Raw genomic sequence first — 25,062 nt, forward strand, 5'->3', positions numbered from 1 at the left:
ATATAGTCTTTCATTCTCATTTTTTATTATAAAAGTCATGCACAAGGGAGTGTTTGAGATCGCATTATTTGAAAACCTGATATGAACCTTTTGAATGCCAATCAAAACGATATGAACACGATTTCATTCAGTTATTTCATTTGATCCACAAATTCATTCACAACTTGATTACCGTTAATTTAAACGTAAGTTACCTTTCTAACCTTTCTGTCATTGTTAAGTAAGTAAAATGTAATGTAATATATATTATTGAACAGTGATATGTTCCGGTTCGATGATATATTTGAGAAATATGACACTATGAATGTTATGAAAAATGGTAAGCAACTGAAAGCGTACACGTCCTGCCACAGTGTTAAACGAGTTCTACTTATACAGACGTTTTGGAATTTTCGTGTCTTTAATTTTTACAACTGCGTAGATTTTAACAAACATTCGTCTAGGTAGCATTTTATTCGGCTCTTCTTAAGTTATGCAGTGCACAGTTGACCATCCCTTTGCAGCTATACTATTGCTTTAAACCTCATTATTTTCGAATTTATGGCCCAATCCTCAGCTACATCGTTCTTTTATTTATTTAACACTTTAGCAGCATATATCTTCTATCAATCAATCCTTTATTCTGAATTTTTTTTCCGCACAATAATTTGATTTAACGGGCATGTATTCAATGACAGACTGGTGACATATTTTGGTAAAAGATTTTTTAATAAATGAACAATGTATTATTCATTAAGTCTCGTTTACTTTTATTGAAATGTTATAGTTTATAACAAAATGAAAAGGTTATAAATTCTCAATAATTATGCTTCATTTATAGCGTTTACATGATTTACATATCTTGTCTGATTTATCCGAAAATTTATCTTATATCATACATAAAATATCAAATTAGTAAAACATTGAAAACAAATCACAATATAGTTTCAGTAACAGCGACAATATCAAATTTGCAGTGTAAAAGGGTCAATATATTTAAGTCACTATTTAGGTTCAAAAATCTATCACTCAATGTCTTTTTGTACTAAAATGACAGAAGTTATATTGGATTATAAAATGGATTTGAGACAGGAAAATAAAATTTAACAAGTTGCTACATTTATAGAGCACTTTCTCTGGTAATGTTTTATTCCTGCCTTATATTTTATTTTAAGTTAACATAACTTTACATAAATACGAATTCCTAATGCATATATCGATAGGAATGTAATAACAATCAAACGATATCCATGTCTACAAGATTGTCAAAGACCATTTGAAATTCAGAAATCTCTTTTATTCAAGACCACGTCAACAGTAAACGAAGCTAATGTTACATGATATGAGTCTATATAATTCATCGTCACGGTGGTATGTTCAATCATAAATAGAAATTTTGTAAATAAGCCATGTCTTACAAAATAGTTATGAAACTTTAACTTTGAATTGGTAGAAATGTAAATATCAACATTTTTTCATGCATCCAATTATTTGCATGACGTTGTTACACAGATGCTGTAATACTATAAAAATAAGATGCTGTTGTATGTGTTGAACATATCCATTTCATAAGAAATGTATTCTGAGTAACATTTAACACAATAACAATGACTGAACTTATACAAATTGACAAGAATGAAAACAAATGGTAATAAAATAGAAATAAACAGAATTCCTAAAAAAAGCAAAACACGGCGAAATTAAAAATGTGGAAGGCTCTTGGTACATGGACGGTACTGCTTATTGCAAGCTACCGTCTACGACCTTTAGTCTCGGCATAAGCACAATGATTTGGTAACATTTTAATTTTGAAACATACGCAAATATGTTCATACGGCAGTTATCATGGAACGTTCAATGTATCATGTTATTGTCATTCCATGAAAAGCGGCATATGCTACCTAGGTATAAAAGTGTGTGTGCTCTGAAGGAGAAAACGATTGGACAAACTAAATAAAATGAAATTTTGAATGGGAATAAAGTTTATGAAGCTTGAATATCACATATATACTATTAAAAGACAACAAAAATAATTAGAATTTAAAACAATAATATCCTGATGGAATCATTCTTTACCCAGAGTTTATCAACAACAAATTAAAGTACACTTTTGTTTGTTTGTCTTTTTTATTGTTTATTTGTTATGTTATTGTTGCTGTTGTCTTACAAAATGGTATGAATGCTTAGATAACTATTACTGTGACCACTGATAATGTTATACGGATGTGATGTGGCCACGTATACTTTGTCCTGCTGATTTAAGTAAAAAGGAGCTCCTAAAATACTTGACCTTTCTGCATGACCGAATGATAAGACACACGTGGTTTTTACGTTTTCAAGAAGAACTCGTTCAGTCCCAGATTCTTGGTGTATTACGTTAACAACGTGACTGATTGCATCCTCTGAACCTGTAACGGTATCAGTCGATGTCATGTTGTTTGCTCTGACTGTCAGCAAAGACGACACAAAGTAATAGCCAGATTGTTTGATGTAGATTACTCCTTCCTCCTGGATGTATTTCATATGATGTGTAATCATATATGTAATAGGGCTCCAGTATACTTTAGTTCGTTTCCCAGGTACTGAAAATAATATTATGAGTAATAATTGTCGATATTAACAGATTATTATTTTACATTTGTATTTTTGGGAGTGTTTCCTTTGAGATCATTGGTTCCAGCCCTTTTATGTATTGAAAATTGAGTACCACACAATCCGACGCTAGAGACGCGAGGGATGTTGCAATTTGTCATTATCCCTCATATACAGTCTCAGTCAAATCGAGTCTGCAATTGTCATGTACAGACTCAAATCGATTTGCATGTAATTTTGTTGTTTCCCGAGGGATCATCCTTCTTCCAGACGTTTTGGTCAATACAGAGGTATTGGTAAGTCTTATACTCAAATTTTCAGGTATAATTTGTTTATTGAAATTAATTTCCATCAGGCCTAAACAATACAATTAGAAATTGGTTAATAAATCATTTAACAATAAAACTTGATATTTTCGAGACTATTCTAAAATACACACTGAAATTGCCGGATCATACTGTTTCGTATCAGAATATGTAATTTCAGGAAATTCTTCCATTTAATTATAACACGGTGTTCAAAGAAAAATGTTATTGAATACTATGGATTTTCAAAACCGATTGAACCTCTTTTTTTGAAACTTCTTGTTATATAAAGAATTGTTAAATTCCATTCCATTACCATTTACAATATCGATATGAAAAAGGATAATAAGTATTAAGTAAAGCACATGCATAAAGCGGTTTAATTAATTTCAAATATTTTAAACATACCTGGTTTTGCATGTGATAGTACGTTATTAAGGTGTAACGTAGATTCAGCTTTCTTTGAAGCTGTACAGTTGAATGCTTTGATACCTAAATCAAGAATCTCTGGCTCTGGAATATAAATGTTTCTCTGATGGACATATACGCTACCTTTCAATATATTGATTCATAAAATACAGAAAAACGGACTCTAAAGAACGCACAAAAATGACAAAATTAAAAATGTTGCAAGCTCGGTTTGATTTGGCTGTTCATGGACGCTACTTTTAGAAGTTAGAAATTGTGAAGTTTTTAGTTTAGAAATATCCACAGATGTATTCATACGGTGGTCATCATAAAACCTTCATTGTTATACGTTCGTGTCATTCAAAGAACATGTGTGTATGGTCCCAAGGTTAAAGAAAGCATGTGCCCTTAACAATGACACAATGGGAAAAACTAAACAAAAGGATTTCGAAAGGGAATCAGATGCAATAAAGCCTGCATATCACAGACAAGATGGAGGCACCAAATTCTAAGGGTGACTATATAGTATTCAAGTAAAAATACTAACAACATAAATTGAAATAGAATAAATCACAAACACCATAAAGTTATTTTTCTATGTTGAATGCATTATATATCACATTTCTGCAATAAAAGCTCAGATACATGCCTGAAAGTTTAAAATAATACCATTGTTTGCTTCATATAAAGCTTGCCTTAGGCGGCTGACGTTGGTAACGGGTGCAAATTGGTATTTATTTATATATGATATACGTTGATGAAAGGAGAATGTTAATTATTATAGCTTTTAATTAACAGGCGACCTTTGCTGAAGTTCTGATGGTTTTAGTTTAAACATATTTATTTCCCGAATATTTACATGATATACATCATACAATACAATCAGAATACAAATATATTATATATTCAAAGAAAAGGATGAGAACGAAAGACTAAGTCTTATAAAATTCTTCTCCTTTTAGTGTAACTTTATAATGAGTCGATTATATAATATTTTGTACAATTGTCAAAAAAGTGGAATGTAAATATTTGTGACGAAGTAAACGTTATATTTATAAGTAATCATCGGGATAAGAATTAGAAATTATAATAACGAAAAAAGAAGAAAGGAAAACAAATAATACAATAGGAAGAAAAAAGAAAGAAAGAGAAAAGAAAGATTGCTTGATGGTTTTAATAGATGAAAAAAATACCTGGACAAGCGTCACTGTCGTAGCTGTCATGTATATTCTGAAATATTGAATATAAAAAACTCATAGAAACAAGGCCCTTTTAGATATTAATAGCAATACTTTTGACTTATATGATCATAACATTGTGACCTAACTTTCTGTTTAAAGCATTTATATCAAACTTATATGTGCAATGTTTAACCTTTAGGTATGTAGTTGTATTGTATTGCATTGTATTGTTTCCATGAAATATAAACGATACATAATTGTCATATTCAAAATAACATTTACTTTTGCTAGTAGATACCCTACAGTCACATCAACAGAAAAAGAAGAACCAAAACGAAAATGTTGCTTTTAAATTATTGTTAAAATCAAACTAATATGATGAGAGAAGTAATAGAATAATCTGAACCATTACCTGATTAACAACTGTTGTCAACATGGTACTCAGTTTGCCACATGCTTTGTTTCGATTTGTATTTTTGTCAGTCTTTACTATAAGCTGTCCAAGAAGGTCTAGGTTTCCTTGACTTGTTACGTCTAAGGGAGAGCACCATTCTGATTCGACCTTGTGTTGTCTTAAAAGGCGCCAATACTGAACCAAAGCCAAAAGGACACCCGTTTTGACAATAACTAAGGCGATCAATGCGGTAAGGGTAATTTTTATTGTCTGCAAAAGTAATTTATATTTAATCTTAATGTAAACAACCTACTGAATAAAATATTTTCTCCAACTCCAGGTAAAATTTATACAAAATATATCAATTTTAAAGAAAAACGACCACAGGTTCATGAAACGTTCAATCATAATGGAAACGGTGATGTATTGGACACTTTATAAGTCCTAGGGCTTCTGCAGATAATTTGCACGAAAAAGCTGCAATAGTTCTATTCTTGCATATGAATATACTACAGTCCAACCCCGTTTATTCGAAGTGCCTGGGACTGAAAATTTACTTCGAATAATCGATGGGTTCGAATAATCGAAATCGGAAAATTGTGATAGACGAAAACTACTTCACTTTGACCAATCATAGCAAAACTTTCGTGACACATATACTTCCTGCAATCAATTGAGAAAAATAAATGTTAAAGAAAAGATGAGTAAAAATTATTTTATTGGCATTGAAGAGATAAATACTTGCATTTTATTCTACATTATGTATCTTTTCGTTTCGTGCAAAAATAGAGAAAATGAGAATCCCTAAAGCCTGATAATTGCCGTGTTGTCACTACGGAATTTTCGATTAGGGTAAAGGCTCTCATGTAGCGTAACAATTAATGAAAACAATTTTTGGATGTTCATATACGGTATGTTTGAAAATTATCGCTGTCATCGTCAAGCAATAACAGTAACAACATCGGACACGGTGAATAGCTTTTCATTTTCGGTAATTAAAGTTAATTAAATCATGTAACACACAAAGCGTAATTATCATGATTGTCTAAATACACGCATGACTGTTGATATTTTTTCACAAGTCGACCGGTCAACGAGTGGATCTGCGCCAATTAGTCTGGCTTCGATTAATAGTTGTAAAATTCTTTCATAATTGTATAATTGGGACCATTATTTTACTTCCAAAAATAGGATGTATTCGAATAATGCATTTGAATAATACGCTCGTATTGATTTATATAGTCAGTAATAAAAACGGGAACGCCGATCTACTTCGGATAATGCCGGGTATTCGAATAAAGTGTTGTCGGATAACCGGGGTCGTTCTGAATACATCTAATTCCGTACATTCCGCGTTTTGTTAACTACTTTTTGTGTAAAGAAACTACTTTGTAACTCTTTTAGTGCTAGTTCAATGTAAATTAACAGTTTGAAGGCAACGGGTCTGTCATTGCCGTAAGCTTTTTTTACATGGCGACTTGAGTCGCGCATACTAAAATGGTGCAGCAGCGGTGCGTGCTCACGTGACTTTTTCCGTAAATGCATGCTTTTTTGCCGTAAATTTTTGGGTGCCTTGTTTCTATGCAAGAATGTCATAATGTTTGTATAATAAAAAGAGCAAGGTTAGCGAAACACATCCCTGAAAACATCCATAAATATTTTGCCACCGGAAACATAGTGGGACAACGATGTGGAAACAAAAGAAAAAAAACGGAGACAAGAAAGGGCACCGAAGTCGGTGCAAAAATACGAATTAATTATTTTTTTTTTGCAAATAACAGACACAAATAAGACATTCAATGATTTTTAATGTGACCGTTAAAACACACTGGAAGGAACAAACACTAAAGATCATACCATTTAGATAAATTTACATTATGTTATTTATGAGAGAAAAATATGAAGATTAGGTATATAGAGTGACAAGTAGTTGTTCTTTTAACGTAACTGGTCATTTGAATTTTAAGAAATGGCCTTTCCTGCCCAGACAAGAATCCAAGAACTACTACAAGATGTCCTCCTTATTAGTGCACTGTAATACCAGTGAAAGGTTACCAATCATTTAATTATATTTGTACAAATCAATCACTAGTCTGAAGGAACCAACTAGTGCTGTTGTCATATCACAATATATGCGACTGCAGTATACCATCGAACCGACGCTTCCTCAGACAACTTAATTATTAGGTTTTTTCCGCAAGTAGCAAAATGAATCAAAATATTTACGTCTTAAAAGTTGTTACCTTCATGAAGAAGTATGTATTGTCTTCGCAAGTATGAAATTACCCCGTAAATATCAAAATGAAAAATATCGTCTAAATAATTATTCAAAAACATTAAAAAGTCACAATTGTAGAATTGGTTAACTCCTGCGTTTAACGTTTATATAAATTATCTATATTAAGTCCGAAATATGTAGGTTTCTAAATAGAATCCAACAAAACACGTTTATCATCTCAGAGATTTTCCGACACCATCGGCCACTTCAGTAAGATAAAATAAACAATTTTAAACAGCATGTTCTATCACATGACCTAATGTAGTGACAACCGTTGCAACAACAGTTGCTATTTTCGAAAAAAAAATTTTTATTTCAAAGCGTATATACTTATAATGATTATTTCATATTAATTTGTCAGACTTGTTTCTCTTTCGATCGAATTGAGCCAAAGCCAAAACAAGAATAACTTTTAAAAGAAAACAAAAACCCCTTGACATAAAATAGGTATATACTAAGTATACAAATATAAAAGAGTGTCGGGTTTTTATTATTTCAACTAAATGGAACAATAATGTTTTGACATAGTGCATATTAGTAAGTATCGGTTGATGGCATATAAATCAACGTAGATAAATGATTGAATTAGTTTAATTTATGGTCACTTGCACGCAAATAAAGGAACTTTTTTTTAATTCATAAGAATAACGAGGTTAAGTTTTTTTGTCTTACATTTTTCATGTTTCTATGAGTCATATGTTATCGTTTAACAGCAAAAAAAATAAAATATAATAATTGATACGGTTAATGCTTTCAAATGGTTATACCTTAAAAAATGAAAATATTACACATTTAACATGGCTCATTTTCATCAAGCATGTAAATATGTCAAAAGTAACTTATGAAGACATAAATAAGTTAATTACTTTATTTACATAATACTTCAACCCTTGGTATTATAATATTATATTGAGGATATTAAATGAGTGTAGTTAATACTAAATTTATTGAACGAGTTGAATAAAATCATATTATGCGAGCCTCTGGCGAGCAAAATATTGTTTTATTCAACGAGTTCAATAAATTTAGTATTGAATCTTTACGAATATAATATTCTTTTGATCACATACATAAAAAAAGAACAGTTAACTGTTAAAATGAGTAATTTTTCAACGACGCGATTATAGTGTAACGCTTACATTAGCGCCCTTATGCGATATGTTTGTATATAACGCTATGACGGCACGTCAAAATGTTATTATACTAGTGTAATATCGTTTTTATTAAATGCCTTTATAGCATTCGTACGCCGCGGTTTATGTGATAAAATAATTATAACTTATATTAAATGAATTCATTTAAGAATGAGCAGCTGCCACTGTGAATGGAAAGTCTTGTTGATGTTTATAAATAGTTTTTTTTTAAATATGGCGTTTTTATATTTCTTCATAAAGAGATCGTGATTGGAAAAAAATAAAAAAATTAGTCACAAAGATCACAATCGAAATCAAGCCCACCGATACCTTCATTTTTTTTATATATTTTTTTACATGATCTTTTGATGTTTTATTTTGAGTCATTTTGCAAAGAGTAATTATACAATAATATCCAGAAAATAGTTTGATTTGCGTAAAGAGTAAATATACTGCATTTTTCGTAAATTTCGTAAATAACGGGCGTAACTCGGAGAAGATTTTAATCATTTGGTATAAGCAACAATAGAATAAAATATGTCGCATGGAATTTCAGCATATTAATTTTGGTATTATAACGGGGAATGGAGTTTAACCCTTTCCCCCATGAGCATATTGTGAAAAATGGCCGTTTTCACTGAAAAGCCTCCTGTTACAAGTTCAAACTGCTATGAAACTATGAAAAATGCTACAATACTAATCAAACTTGGCACAAATGTTGACTGGACCATTGCCTTTGTAACGACATGCTCAGTCTTAAATTTCCTGTTACCATGGCAACGAGGGGACATCTCAAAATTGCCAAAATCACTATTTTGCCTCGATTTTTTCCATCAAAATTTATTTCAAAGTGCTGCAACTTCTCAAGTGATTGAGATAGAGTCAAAGGCTTTTCAACGTTGGTTACACGTTACATTATGATCGACCTGGGGTCATTTTTAGCCTCTCACAAGTCCAAAATTTTCTTGGCGATAAGGGGGACTCCGCCCCCCTTCAAACCCCCCTAACAGAAGGGGGCACATCCCCTTTTGGCAACCCCCTGATGTGTCTTTTGGATGGGGGGCGGCGCCGAAAAAGTGCTCATTTTTTTTAGCAACATTTCTCAAACGAAAACATGTGTTTGGGGCCCAAATAGGACATTTTTTTACCAGTTGAGGCCTAAAAAAGGGGGGGGTTCGAAAGTGCGTTGTTTCGCGTATATATGGGGTAAAGGGTTAATGAACTGATAATAAAATGAGGTGAGCTTGCCACAGTTTTGTTTTACATATATATTACAATAAAGTATTTTCGAATACATAAAACAAAATACCCTTTGTGTCATGTAACATGATTGTTTACCGGTAACATTGATATAAAAGCATCTAATATAGCAGTTACAACGGAACTCAAAGGAAATGGAACAATTCGCCATGTATAAAAGCGCTTCACAATATTACGCCGAGTTGGATAACGATTGATTTAAAACAGGTGTTTAACATCTATTTTGACCATAATCATTCTGTAATATAAAAAAGGTACTTGAACTAGAATTATGAACCATATTTGTTTGAACGATGCAAAACATAAATATTAGAGCAAAATGTAAAATACTAAATGTATAGATTTTGTTATAATAATTGTTAAAGTTTTCTTTAGAACTTTTATACAAACATTCAATTTTGATAAATTTATAATTTTTCAACACCAACTTGAAAATACATATTATCTGTAAAATATGTTTAGATGAAAAATGTAAATGACACTTATGTAAAATAGTTGTGATTTTAATATAAATCATAAGAAAAAATTCATTTGTAAATATTTAACACACAATGAAAATACCCATATATCTTCTTCACAAATGTATGATATGTTTTTTGTCACAGTGCTCGGTTTTTGACTATTATGAAAACATATTTACACTGAGAAAAAGATATTTGAACTGTATTTGTTACATATACGTGATGCAAAAATGAACGAAATTGTATGCAGCCTATTCAAAAGCCAAAAATTACGTAATAGAAAGAAATAAAAATGCGGAAAATGTTGGCTTTATATCAACTTATTAGGTTCATATGCCGATATAACTGTTCACAAAACTTATAATAATTTAAACGTAATGAAAAACGACTTTCAGGTGCTGTTAGACATTCGTTAAACGATATATAAATGACAGATACAATAGGAAGGGTAATTCCCATTGAATAACCTGCTTAATTAAAGATCCTTTAACTCAAATTTTCATGGTTTTATATCGTAAATATAATGAAAAGTAATCAATATTGTTAGTTCCAAAAAGCATTATTTGTCAAGAAATTATCGAATATACATTGCATGTAAATACAGGGAGGTAATTAGAAATTTATTGTCCATAAAGTCTAAGTCAATTTTTTCAATAATTAATAAATGCATATACTTAAATGATTACATATAATGTGGACAATTTTTGCAGTACATATTTCACATATTCTTCAATGTTTGAAAATTGTTTTAGAATCATAATTATATACTTATATTGAATTTCACTTAAGTGTGGTTACAACCTTAAGTACAACATACAGGATCTTTAAAAGCATATTGTTTTATGACTAAGCTTTTTTAAGATCATGATTCATAATTCATGTAATACTTATTATTTCATGTTAAGGAAGATTTTCTTTTCCTTTTTTTTTCTTTTTGATTTAAATAATTGTTTTAGAAATCCTGTCGTTTTATATGTTATTGCATATCGTGAAATCTAAATTTGTTCACAATATAACGTATGCAATACCATAAATATTTATGTTGATAGTATTACGTATCATTCCTGGCAACAAACCACGAAAGAAGAATTCATTATATGGATGTTGTTGGTAAGAGTGTGATACATGATCCAATATTGCATTTTCATATTTAGCAGAAATTTAATTGTAAACACAATATTATTATATATATGTATATTTATATATTAGGGAACCTGCTAAATACTTAAAACAGTGGGTTAAACTAAATCAGTTTATTTATTGCATAAAATATTTGGTAAGAATATACAAATGATACTTTTTCAACTTGATAATGTTGGACTATAAAAAATTTATTTTGACGTATTATTATGAGTTTGTATTGGATTTTACTAATAAATTGGTCTACAATGGGGTCAAAACAACAACAACAAAAACAACAACAACAATAAAGAATGTATCATTTTTTAAATTTATATAGAAAAACAATTAAGATTCTAATATTTAAAATGACACACTAATCAACAATTGTTTGACATATGAATAGGCTATAAGAATTTTTCAAAACTCACAGAAAGTACAACCTTATGCATGTACAACTTTCGACTGTTTGTTGAAGAGCGGGAAGAAAGACGAACCTGTCAGGCGTGCAACTACTACGCGAACGCTGTGCATACAAAAGTAATTCAAGTTTATACTCATCATTGCGTTGTAATTTTAACTATAATAGTAAAGTGATGATATTCTAATCGAGAAATTTGCAGTAAAGAACAAAACGCAACAATTATTATATAAAAATCACGGGTAACAAACAGTATACGATATATGGTATGAGTCCCAATCTATTTTTAGACTAGAAAAATCCAAGTCAGCAAGTAAATATGACACTTCACCCAGTGAATATGATTTTATAAAAAGTCCTGTGGAGTTCTGTTTGAACCAATGAGATTTCAGCTATATTTAGATCAAATAATAATAATTATTGTTATTGCTATACGGTGATGACATTTAGGCCCATTCCGTCGGGTGTGTTTGTGTTAAATATACAGACAAGACGCATTTCTTATATCGTAATTATATATTTATTTTACCAGTAAGAATGTTATTTTAGAGATCCGAAATCCATAGAATCACATGTCAAAACAAAATAGGAAGTATTTAAACTACGAAAATGTGTATTCATGTCACCAAAAGAAAAAATCTCTCACGAATATTGAGTGATAATAACAGTTTTGACAACATTAAATTGATGTTGTTCGTGACAGATAATAAAAAAGTATATGTCGTGAGGTGCTCGAAATTCAGTTCACCTAGATTAAACATGATAAATATCTTAATACTGAAATAAAAAACATTACATTTATTATCAGCACTTGATATCCGTTGTTTTCATATTGATATTTCTTTAGATTTAATTAGGTGAAATAAATACAATTATAAAATGAAATCCTGATTTTGCGTTGAAAATAAAAATGTTGATAAAAATACATGAATGTGCAACATTTTTAATACTACGAGCACTAACCATTTGCAGATTATTTCAGTCATTCAAAGAAACGATTAAATCAAGCAGGAAAGATCGCCATTTGCTCCAGGCAAAATCCTTCATAATGATATTTACAAGTCACAGAAGCATCACGCTGCTATGAAATGTTTTTCGAAGTACTTTTCATCGATGCCATATCCGTCTTTTACCAAACTAAATGTTGCGTCTGAATTTTTATATAAATTTTTTTATATATCTTATCCATTCATCAAATGAACGCATTTCACAATTCTAAAAATGGTTTGACTAACTATTGGATAAATACCAAGAAAATCGAGGCTAGGTTTCAATGTCTCCTTCTTCAAACCAATTGTTAGACGGTTTAAATATTGTCGCTGCAATATTGCATATTAACATCGTTTTTCAATTAATGATCACATATCTTTCAGTTTTAAACATTACTATTGATCTTGTTTCCTTTTAAAATATTTCTCTATATCCAATACGAACCATGACAGCAGCATTTTTCTAATGATTTTTATAAATCAATTTGCACTTGCGAAATAAATAAATATTTTAAGCAGCACAAAATGAAACTATATTAATCCAATTTCCGTCACCTTATATGACATGACGACATAAGCATTATATATTTAAATGTTTGTATTCGCGTTGCTGGGTAATTTCTTAAATAATTCATTTCTTTTGTTATCATAATTCGTTTCGATTATTCTGTTTGAATAATATATTTATATTCAAACGATATTTATTTATCTTTCAAATATTTTCGTCTGCTCAATTCCATATTGATTTCTCAATTTAGTATCGTATAATTATGAATCATACCAATGTACCAAGTCTAATTTGCAAGTTGAAAAGAATGTCTACAATAGCACAAAAACTGATTAATTTCAATATCATTTAAAAGAAGGCACATTCATCGGTATTCGTAAGCATGCAATATCTAAATTGATCCACGTTTTCATCTTAAATATAATAACACTATTAAGTATATAATTAACCATTTGCAAACGTGAATTGGTTAAGGACAGAATTTGAAATTATAATGATAAACTGTCGATTAACTAGACTGATCAATAGATATAAATGTGTTTTAAAGGCAATCCTGTAATATAAAAAGTAACTTTAAACGCTTACACTAAAGGGTGTTAAACTTAGTTTACGTATAACATTTTAAAACATTAAAAATATGTCGCTTCAATTATCCTTTGGTCGATTTGTGAAAGTTGTAAGCTTGAATTCGCTGTTATATCACACACCATAATGTTTTATATACACAGACTACAAGAGTCGGGAAAAAAGTATTTGTAACGACATGCATGAAAGATTGAGTTCTTGAGGAGATTTTCAACAAACGTCCTTCTTTAGAAAATCAAACTACAGCTATGCAGGAAACTTATATTCTTATACATTTCAAAGGAATATCTAAGCAAATTCTTGAGTGGCATGTAAAACATGTTCGTTTTACTAGACTGTTTATGTACACAAAAACGTTCCCGTCTTGTTGTTTTTTAAGGTAAACTTAACTTTTGCTAAATGCAGGGATTAACTTTTTTGCAACCTGTTCTGCTTAGGTTCATGCAGAGACATTGTCATGTTCTAACATTCTAGCGAAGCGACGCTGGATTACAGTCAGAATTTCCTGAGAAAAGCCGGATGTTCAGAACAAAGCGTAGCGCCGGCCTCAATCTGATCGCACACATTTTGGAAAAGCTTGGTCGTTATGTTCGTTAACAAGTCTTTACACCATAGACGTGTCCTTGTTGAGCAATGACGACGCATTAATTTGGCCGTGTTAATGCCTTAAAACCAGCATCATAAAAATACCGAATGCCAAATTTCATTTTTGCTCATTATATTCCATGATAACTTTACCTTTGATTTTGAATTTTGTATCTTTATTAAACCTATATTTTGAACAAGAACACATCAAAGAACAAGAGCAACATTGTCGCAAAATACGCCCACAAAAGCTTTTGACAAAGATGCTGGCATGATAGATATGCATATAGGAGAGATATATGAAAAAGTCTGGATATTTAATCTTCTCTAGTGTCCTTGACCTTGCTAATATTAACCTAAATATATGTGTCACAGTTGTAGTCATGATAGTTGTCATTTGTGTTACAATCCAGCAATAAATGATAACTAAATGGTCCCCGTACACACAACGTTGACCTCTCTATCTGACCTTGACTTTGGTAGCAGGGACCTGGATTTTGTGCGGAATAAGCCTCACAATGGTGAATATTTGTGCCAAGATACATTAAAATCCCCTAATTAATGAAGAAAGTTCGGCTCCGAATAAGCAATTTTCAATGACCTTAACCTTTAACCTAGAGACCTGGTCCATGCATGTGACACCATGCGTGCAGGAGATATGCTCTGGACAAAATTTCTATATTTTATCACCTTCAGTGACCTTGACCTTGCACATATTAACCTAAATTATATGTTTCACACCAGTAAAGACCATTTGTGTTTTAATCCTTCTATAAATGATAACTAAATGGTCCGATTACACATTTTCATATTTTTATCTAAAATTTGACCCCTATGTGTGACCTTGACTTTGGCCGCAGGGACCTAACTATTGCATGTGACACTCTGGCTTACAATAATGAACATTTGTGCTATGCTATATTGAAATCCCTCTATGCATGTAGAAGTTTTGCTCCGGACAAGTGTTTTTTAATGACATCTAAGTGTGATCTTGACCTTTGACCTTAAGACCTAGTTAATGTGCATGACAATGCTTCTCATAATTGTAAACATTTGTATGAAACTTCATTAGAATCCCTATATATGTATAGTAGATATGCTCTGGACATAACCTCTATTTTTATCATCTTTAGCGACCTTGACTATCATCTTTAGTGAACTTAACCTTGCATTTATTAACCTAAAAATCTGGAAACAAAGTGATCCCTCGGAAGCATTAATCACAACAAAATTACAAGAGAATTGCAGACTCGGTTTGATTGAGTCTGTACATAAGTCACATGTTTCCCATCAGAAGTCATGAAAATGACCATTTGTTTTTCAGTTTCTCAATAAATGATGACTAAATGGTCCAAATACACATTTCATATCTTTATCTGAACTTTGACATCTATGTGTGACCTTGACCTTGGCGGGCAGGGACCTATATTTTGCACGCGACACTCTGTCTCACAATTTTGAACATTTGTGCCAAGTTATATTGAAATCCCTCTATGCATGTAGAAGTTTTTCTCCAGCCAAGTGTTTTTCAATGACTGCCAAGTTTGACATTGACCTTTGACCTGGAGACCTAGTTTATGCGCATTACACTGCTTCTCATAGTGGTTAACATTTATATGAAGTTTCATTAGAATCCGAGATATGCTCAGGACAAAATCTCTATATTTTATCATCTTTAGTGAGCTTGACCTTGCGAATATTAACATAAATAACATGTTTTACACAAGTAATCATGATTATGACCATTTGTGTTTCCATTCCTCAATAAATAACAACTTAATCGTCCAAATACACATTTTCATATTATTATCTGAAATTTGACCACTATGTGTGACATTGACCTTAGCCACAGGGACCTAAATTTTGCAAGCGACACTCCGCCTTACAATGGTGAACATTTGTGCCAAGTTATATTGAAATCCCTCTATACATGCGGCCAAGTGTTTTTCAATGACCGCTAAGTGTGACATTGACCTTTGACCTGGATACCTAGTTTAGGCGCATTACACTGCTTCTCCTAGTGGTGACCATTTATATGAAGTTTCATTTGAATTCGAGATATGCTCTGAACAAAATCTCCATATTTTATCATCTTTAGTGACCTTGACTTTGCGAATATTAACATAAATAACATGTTTTACACCAGTAATCATGATTATGACAATTCGTGTTTCCATTCCTCAATAAAAGTGACTAAATGGTCAAAATACACATTTTCATATTTTTATCTGAACTTTGGCCCCAATGTGTGACCTTGACCATAGCCACAGGGACCTAAATTTTTCACGCGACACTCCGCCTTACAATGGTAAATATTTGTGCTAAGTTATGTTGAAATCCCTCTATGCATGTAGAAGTTTTACTCCGCTTTTTTCAATGACCTCTAAGTGTGACCTTGACCTATGTGTGCATTATGTTCGAAGAGAATGAAGACACGTACGTCTGCCGTAGATCATAAATAACGTTATTAAATATATCAGTATAGTATTTAAATTGTTTCTACTTTAGAAATTAAATACTTTAGATGAAAGGAATTTTCATTTTGAATAATGAAATTACGGTTTAAAAATATGTTTTATATGTAAAAATTGCAGGTGTCTTTTTTACAGTTATGTTAAAATGTTAAAAACACATCTAAGATAAACAAAAACAAAGGTAATTTAAAAGAGTGTATACCAATCACATCGATAGATAAGTTTGAGTTTCCTATTTAAGTATAAAACGTTAAGATTATAAGTCTACACAATTTTGTGAAAATATTTACACTTTGTACATGCTGAAATAATTGCTTTTTAAACCTTGCTTTATAATATTAGGATGTGACGTAGCTACATACATCCGATCTCCTTGATTGAGCTTAAACACCGCCCCGATAACACTTGTCTTCGCAGACAAAGAATCTGATGCCATTTGACATGGTAGCATCGTGTCTTCAAGCAGAACAGATGTCGAACTGTTATCCGATAATGCATGTACAGAATGGCCAACGCCATCAGCAAAAGTCTTGTCAACTTTTAATGTCAGCTGGGACAATATGTAGTAAAAACCTGTTTCCTCGACCAACACTGTGTCTTCAATTTCCAAAAAACTTAGTGCAGAGATTTGAACTGACGATGGATGACGCTTCCAAGAAACCTTGAAGTGGTTGTGTACAGGAACTTTGAAAGGTAAATTCAGGAGAGGTCTTTATAATCACATAATTTAATTATAGATTAGATTCAGTAACACAAATGTATTTTAATGGGTCTAAATCTGTATCCAATGAAATATTATTTCAAAATTTATAAAAAGTAAAAGTATGTTGCTTCAATAACCATACGGTTGGTTCGTATAAGAGTTGCATCTTAGAATGTCTCTGTTATATAAAGATATACTATGCTCATATTTGAAGAAAAACTTTTATTGTATAAATTTATTGAGATCTTGGAAATCTTACTGAATGTCACATTTGAATAAAATAATATACAAAATTATGTTTTGGGAAGCTGCATTTCTTATTATTGTTCAAGTTATTTGGTCCTTTATTAAAAATGCAGCTTTTTATTGACACAATTTATTCATAATAATTGTAGTCTTCAACTATATTTGGTAGATTTTGAAACATGACATATCTTCTCTGTGTGTACTCAAGAGATGTTTATTTTACATTTAGAAGGATACTATATTATAATTATCTGTAATTTCAAATATTACATTTGAGCATAAATATCTTTAATATTTACGAGTATTGTACGTTAACAGAATGAAAATTCCAAGGACAAATTATTATGATGTTATTTCAAGAAACAATATCATTTCAGCTTTCATAAGTAAATGATACATGCAAATATGCAAACATATATCTTTCATATAGATATTTTGTAAGCATTCTTGTTCTTATAGTCGAACAATAAAAAATAAAATAAATCAAACTATAGAAATTCAAGCTACAGGAAACTCATACACTTATAGCTTTATACTCTTTAAACTGATTTAAGACAATTTGTTCAAAAACATAAAATTAGATTAAAAAGGATGTATCCAAAGTGTCACTGATGTTAATATAATTGTTTCAAAAATTAGAAATGAGTATTGTTAAATATGTGAACAAAGCAATACCTGAGTTCTTTTCCGCTGCCCAAGTCAAGCTTAGTGTTGGTATTTGCTTTTGTATCGCCACACAACTAAATTGTTTCAGGTCGAAGAAAATCATTTCTGTAATAATAATTGAGGCATTAAAACAATTTTAAACATTTTAACAAATAGATAATTCTCTAGACATTTATAATAATTGTACAAGATGATTTCATCCAAATAGATTGTTATGCAATTCTTAGAAAGCATTGAAAATGTGTGCACAAATAATTGGCCCAGACCTTCAGCAATTGGTACACAAATCTTGGAATATATTTTCAGTCTCGTTACGTCAACAAACCTCAGTAGAGTCCTTTTGAAATGTAGTAAATATTTGTGTTTCTCATTTTTTTGTCTCATTATAAGTCATACACCACATTCATTTATCTGTATTTGCGTTACTTGATAGTATCGTGATGGTGCTCGACATTTACCGATCTATTACTAATTGACTGCAAACTTAGGAATATTAAACGTTTCGATAATATTTTCCATGTGTGTATCAAATTTTATCTTTAAAGTCAAGGCTTTAGATGAGAGTTTATTACATATTTATACAAACCGAAGTTAAAATGCAAACAAATCAAAGAAATTTTAATCGCAATCTGTCTTACCTGGGTTTATGTCACTATCGTATCTTTCTGAAGTAATCTGGAATATATTGGTTCCATTGTTATATCAAATTATAATGCATAACATTGCATCAACTATAACACTATAATAAAGACACAACGATAAAGGCATCACATTTATCACTCCTAAATTCATTCTAAAATCAGCTTAAAACTTTTTCATAATGTTTTGACAGACATATCCTAAAAAAACTTTTGACAAACATATGTCGAAATGCATAATATTCATTAACAAACAAAACATTAGAAGTTTTAAATAATTACCATACTACAAAGGTTTGCTCTTGTTGGAATTCAAACAGAGCATAAACAATAATTATGTTTAGGAAATCTTATATGGAATGGTTTACAATGGACACGTTTTTCAATAATTATTTCAAATATTGATTAAAACGATAAAAATGTTTTATTTGGACATGCTTACAAAACATTCCTGCACAAAAAGTTATTCAAGATATAAGTGAAGTTTTATTACATTTATATGATGATATAAACATATTTTGTCCCGTAACGGTTAATTAGATACATGTTATATAGAATCATCCGTCTGACATTTATTAACAACATTCACACATTGTTCATTCCTGGTTAATTGTCATATACTCGTATAATACTAAATACTATCAATGAAATAATATTGTACAAAAAAACGTCCATAATAGATCAATTAACTTAAATAATATTATTTTAGGAGATGCAGAGCTTGATAAGCAAAGACTGCACTTCACTTTTAAATTCATTTACTGTTTTTGTAACAGCGACCTTGTCCCTAGGTGACCCAAATGCAATTCTAAGGGAGCTCTTCACATAAGCTTGCTTTATAACAAGTTTGATTACAATATCTTATTCATTAACTCTATAATTAACGACCTAAACCACATGTTTGGCGCCCGACCGAAATACAATGTATACCCATCATTGATTCGAAATCCATATCCAGAATTTTCAAAATAAAAATGAATGGAAACGAAATACTTATTAAGTAGTCAAGATCTAGCATACATCTTAGTAATATGTAAAATTTAATTTTTGTTTATATGACTTTTTGTATCACATCGACTCGTTTGAATTGTTTCGGATATTATAAAGAATGACATATTTGTATTTGACCAACAAGCTGAATTATCAATATGGATAAGAAGTCCTACAATGTCTTACACATCAGAAAAATAAAATTCCAGATTCTATAGCCACTTATTCATTACTGAATACCTTTTTCAAAGCTGAGTTGAAAATGACGCTCATTTCACCACAACAGTTTGATGTCTTGTTTGTTTTGTCATTTTTAAGTGCCAGTCCAATAGGACAAGATACATTTCTGCCATCACCCGTTTCAAGCTTATGTTGTGGGTAACACATTTGCTGTTGACTTAGAGCCAAACTTCTTTCTCTTTGCCCTCGCCAGTATACAACAAGTATTAAAAGAGTAGCAAGTTCGCCTATAACGCAGGTGATAAGTAGTTTAAGGGTATATCTTTTGTACTGAAAAAAATATAAACGGAATAATTCTAATAAAATAATTCTAAACATTTGCTACATCTTGTAAATGATTTCACATTTATTTAACTAAACAACTTTGTTTTATTACGTTATATTCCTCTAGTGTTTATTTATTACAATTACCAACAAGCGTAGTCGGAGTTTTATGAAAAGCTATTTGGATCAGTATATTTTCACATAATATCAAATTCTTTAACAAATACCCTTTTGTAACCGCTTTGCTACTTTTATAAGTAAATAATTTCATATGTACATTAATGCCTGGTATAAAAAGAGCAAACATGTTCGTCCCTAATTTTTCAAATCTTTCTTATCGGCTATTCAATCGGCTGTACTGTTTTATAAAAATGAATATCACGGATATCTTTATGTATGAACGACTTTGTTACTCTCTGTTTATTTCACCGTGAATATCCAGTATCGCAGGAATGTGCAAATAACGTAAAAGTAACGCCGAATCTGTGCAACGCTATTGCCAAATCGAATAACACAGTAAGTAAACGAACCAAAATATTTTATTCTAAATAAAATTTAAAGAAATGAATAAGCGCATACGGCTGCTACGACATTATACTTTAACCAGCATTACAATTTTTTTTTCAGGAATATGTTTACTTCTTTAGATCATTCGTGAGAAAGACAACCTGATTACCGTTTTGAAGGTGACTTTTGTGTTTCGTCAAATAAATATGTACATTTAACACATTTAAAACTTTATTTTTTTCATATTCTGTATACCTAAGACATTTGTCAAACTACAAGTGTCGTATAACAATAGAATAAACAGACAAGCCACACAAACACGAACATTCAGTAATTAAATTTTATTGCAAACGTTTCGGCTATGTGCCTTCATCAGTGCAAAACATAATAAAATTACCGTAAGCGACGTCATCATTTGTATAACAATAGAAGGAAGATTAACAACTTTTAATGAGATAAACGCCGTTGTTTCAGTGCTTCATTCACGAATTCGGCGTTACCTTCTAAAAATGTTCTCATTTTTATTTTATCTGCTAAATTTAGTGTTATATGACACGAGTAGATTGGAAAATGTCTCAGGTACATCGAGTATAAAAAATCATAAAGCAATATGTACGTTATTGTATTTAAAGATATCAACGAAACTAAAAATCGCCATCAATACGCCAGTCAGGTCGTCATTTTCACGAATGCTCTTGAAAAAATAAACATTATCATGGAAATGTTTTTGATGAGGTTTAAAGTATTATGTCTCAGCAATTGTATGCGCTAACTCATTTCTTCCAATTAGGTGTTTAATAGAAAAGATTAGTCCATTTACATATCGCGGTGATCGTTTTAGCCACTAAATTGCACAATTCTGCGTTATGTTGCACGATTCCTTGCGTTATTTGCACAATCCTGCGTTACTGGATATACACGGTGATATTGGAGACAATATCGCAGCAGGTATATTTTTGTATAGATTACTGGTATATCCATTCAATATATTATAAAGCCTTGTATATTAATACATGATCAGTATTGTTCCATCTTTGACAATCTCTTTAAAATCAGCCGCAATGCATGTCACACAATAACAAAATAGATATCTATCATTAAATCCTTAAGGGCAGTGTTTTAACCATATAATATTTGTAATTTGTATCTCTATACCGGTATGCGTTACTGCATACTTTTCTGAATGATGAATTCATTGACATATTAAATATTAACATTTAACTCTTTTATGTATTTTGATATTATGTATATTTCTGTTGTAACCTCTTGCGACTTCATTTTTATCAGCGATGCGTGTGAGGAACAATACCTATATATACTAGAAAGTCAAGCCTTGTGAATATTTAATAGTAAACATTATGATCAGTAAAGCAGAAAGGCAAATTTGTAAGATATTTCTTATTTTTCTATTGGTTCTGTTGGTATGTTCAAATAAGAAGTAATTGATTAAACGTTATAACACAACACTATTTCGTAAATGTATTGTTTTGACCCAATACTTTTGGCAAATTAACAAGGAAAAATAATCATAGTTTCAATTCTGAATAGCTTTTTATGAATTTATCTTATTTTACCCTAGTTAATTACAAATTAAATTTAAACTACACATTACGACAGACTAGACATAAGTTGCACATGATGAATGTACAAATGTGCATCGTTCCTGTAAACAAGCATGGCCCACTTTCCTGTATGCATAGTATAAGCATATTAGTTTACAAATAGTATCATATTTCTTGAAAGAATATTACCTTAAAGTTGAATGTTGTTCCTTCTGACATTTTATAGATGTTCCTTTTTTGCGTTTTGGTTCATGTTCACATACCATTTACCCTATAAAAGATGCAAATACACCGATAATTACTAAAACAAAGGAATACCTGTAGACCGAATACTGTATCTCAGAGTGGTTTATCATGTCGATTGTCGATTACAGTGTGTATTTATGCCTATTTAAACTGACAAATGTTTCTTCATATTTATTGTCAAAACTTTATTGTATTTGTTAAGATTTGGTTTGAATAAACTATGCCACATAATTTTAATCATTTGCCAAAAGTAGGTTTAAAAATTTACCAAACTGGGTTAAGTACATAGTTGTATTAAACTTGAAATGTAGTTACAGTTATTTTTCTTAAATACTTTATTTTCAATTAAGCATGACCTATTTATGAAAACATAAAAAAACATGTATGATTTAAAACCATGCAATGTACGGAATCATATAGGCATCACACTTTTAGTTGGATATCAAAAAAATTTACTGGAATTTTAATAAACGCCTGAATTATTGGTCCGAAAAAAATGATATCATAAGCGATGCTAAGTTTGGTTTTCGCAAGGGTCGCTCTACGGTAGATGCAGCATATGTATTAAACGCTGTTGTACATAATTTTTTTAATGAAAATAAACGTTTGTATTGTTGTATGGTTGATATGAAAGGAGCATTCGATAGTCTGTATTTAAATGACCTATGACTAAAATGCATAAATAAGGTATTGATGGGAAATAATTTAGAATATTCACAAGTTAAAGTTTGTATCAAAGGTTGTAACTCATATTCTGACTATTTTGAGTGTGTTGTAGGTTAGAAACAAGGAGAGGTTATGTCCTTTTTTGATTATTTGTTGATGATCTTGAGTTTTTTTACAAATAGGACATGCCAGTGGTTTAACCTGAGATGATATTTCTTTTATTCTAATGCTTTTTGCAAACGACATGGTTATTTTAAGTGACCCTGTTTGCGACCTTCAAAATAGTCTGGATTTATTATAATACATACTGAAACAAAAAGGGCCTATAAGTTAATGCCCTCAAAACAAAAATAGTCGTTTTTAGGATGAGAGGTGCAATAAAGAAAAATGAACATTGGACACATAATAAGAAAATAGAAATAGTTAACAAATTTAATTACCCCGGGATCGTCTTCAACTATACAGGTACATTCATATCAAACCAAGAAACGTTGGATGGCTCTTAATATTTTGATTTATAATATAAAAGTATTAAATCTTAAACCTAGTGTAATATGCCAACTTTTTGATGCTTTTGTTACAGCTATTCTTACTTATGGCTGCGAAATTTGGGGATCCAGTGAGTCAAAAGAAATTGTACGAATCCATCTGAAGTTTTGCAAAATGTTATTAAATGTTAAATCTTGTAGTACAAATACGGGTGTGTATTGTGAATTAGGGCGCTCCCCGCTTTACATTAACAGATATGTACGCATAATTAAATATTGGTGTAAAATTGTATCGTCTACAAATATTTTATTAAATAGATTATATGATGATTTTTGTAAATGAAATGTTATCAAAAATAACTGGGCATATCAAGTTAAAAGTCTGTTGAATTGCTATGGTTTTTCATGTTTGGAACAACTCATCTTGTGTTGATATAGGTATATTTCATCTACTTTTTAAAGCTCGGTTAATTGTACTTTTAAGCAAAACTCGTTTCAGCGATTGCAGGATCGAGGAAGATTATTTATGTATAAGCAATTTAAAACAGAATTTAGATTTGAACCATATTTACAGTTATTTCCAATCAAGTTTCAAAATGCTTTATCAAAATTTAGATTATCTTCATATAAACTGGCTATTGAAACTGGACGCTATTCTAGAAACAGAGTGGAAGGAAATGAGCGTTATTGTATTTTTTTTTCAAAACAGATATATTGAAGATGAATACCATTTTGTTATATCATGTCCGTTGTACGAACATTTTAGAAAACAATATATAAAAGTTTATTTCTATAGAAGACCAAATGTTATAAAGTTTACAGAGCTCTTTAAGAGTGGCAATCAAGCTACAATAAGAATTCTTTCCAAATTTATTTACAAGTCTATAATACTTAGGAAGTCTTTGTTTTGTTACCTATGCCAATTTTATGAAAGTCATTTTTTCACTTTGTGTATACTATTGATTTATATGTAAACCTCTTATTTATCCTCCAAAAACACTATGTTGACAATGTAAATTGTGATCACGTTTTATTAAATCACATAATAAAATTATGATATATATGTATATGCAAATGTATGACAAAAACACTGCACTGTTAACGTCAATAAAATTATCTATCAATCTATCTTATAATATGCTCAGATCATTTCGCAAAACAAACATCACTCTTA

General features: G+C 30.7%; 2 protein-coding genes across 2 annotated transcripts; both read right to left on the minus strand.

Moving 5' to 3' along the window:
• Positions 1-1,261: 1,261 nt before the first annotated feature.
• LOC132747585 (uncharacterized) lies at positions 1,262-7,443 on the minus strand. The gene is made up of 5 exons (XM_060737005.1): positions 7,103-7,443; positions 4,878-5,129; positions 4,478-4,514; positions 3,285-3,389; positions 1,262-2,561 (listed from the first exon to the last, which is right to left on the minus strand). Exons 1-5 carry the CDS (start codon positions 7,106-7,108, stop codon positions 2,143-2,145), a joined length of 819 nt encoding a protein of 272 aa, XP_060592988.1. The 5' UTR covers positions 7,109-7,443; the 3' UTR covers positions 1,262-2,142.
• Positions 7,444-16,759: 9,316 nt separating this feature from the next.
• On the minus strand, positions 16,760-22,817 carry LOC132747586 (tumor necrosis factor ligand superfamily member 6-like). Its single transcript, XM_060737006.1, has 5 exons — positions 22,678-22,817; positions 20,156-20,425; positions 18,926-18,962; positions 18,297-18,392; positions 16,760-17,356 (listed from the first exon to the last, which is right to left on the minus strand). Exons 1-5 carry the CDS (start codon positions 22,705-22,707, stop codon positions 16,959-16,961), a joined length of 831 nt encoding a protein of 276 aa, XP_060592989.1. The 5' UTR covers positions 22,708-22,817; the 3' UTR covers positions 16,760-16,958.
• Between the last annotated feature and the right edge of the window lie 2,245 nt (positions 22,818-25,062).

Source organism: Ruditapes philippinarum, unplaced genomic scaffold (assembly GCF_026571515.1).
Source record: "Ruditapes philippinarum isolate M1 unplaced genomic scaffold, ASM2657151v2 ctg5672_1_1_1_1, whole genome shotgun sequence".
NCBI classification, from domain to species: domain Eukaryota; kingdom Metazoa; phylum Mollusca; class Bivalvia; order Venerida; family Veneridae; genus Ruditapes; species Ruditapes philippinarum.

Bases quoted from the DNA above. Each gene is read 5' to 3' on its own strand.
- LOC132747585 (XM_060737005.1), bottom strand. The intron at 4,515-4,877 runs GTAATGGTTCAG...TCAATATTTCAG, and splicing joins TGACAACAGTTGTTAATCAG to AATATACATGACAGCTACGA. The intron at 2,562-3,284 runs GTATGTTTAAAA...TATTATTTTCAG, and splicing joins ACTATCACATGCAAAACCAG to TACCTGGGAAACGAACTAAA.
- LOC132747586 (XM_060737006.1), bottom strand. From the start codon at position 22,707: ATGTCAGAAGGAACAACATTCAACTTTAAG. The intron at 18,963-20,155 runs GTATTCAGTAAT...AATATATTCCAG, and splicing joins TCAACTCAGCTTTGAAAAAG to ATTACTTCAGAAAGATACGA. The intron at 18,393-18,925 runs GTAAGACAGATT...TTATTATTACAG, and splicing joins CGATAGTGACATAAACCCAG to AAATGATTTTCTTCGACCTG.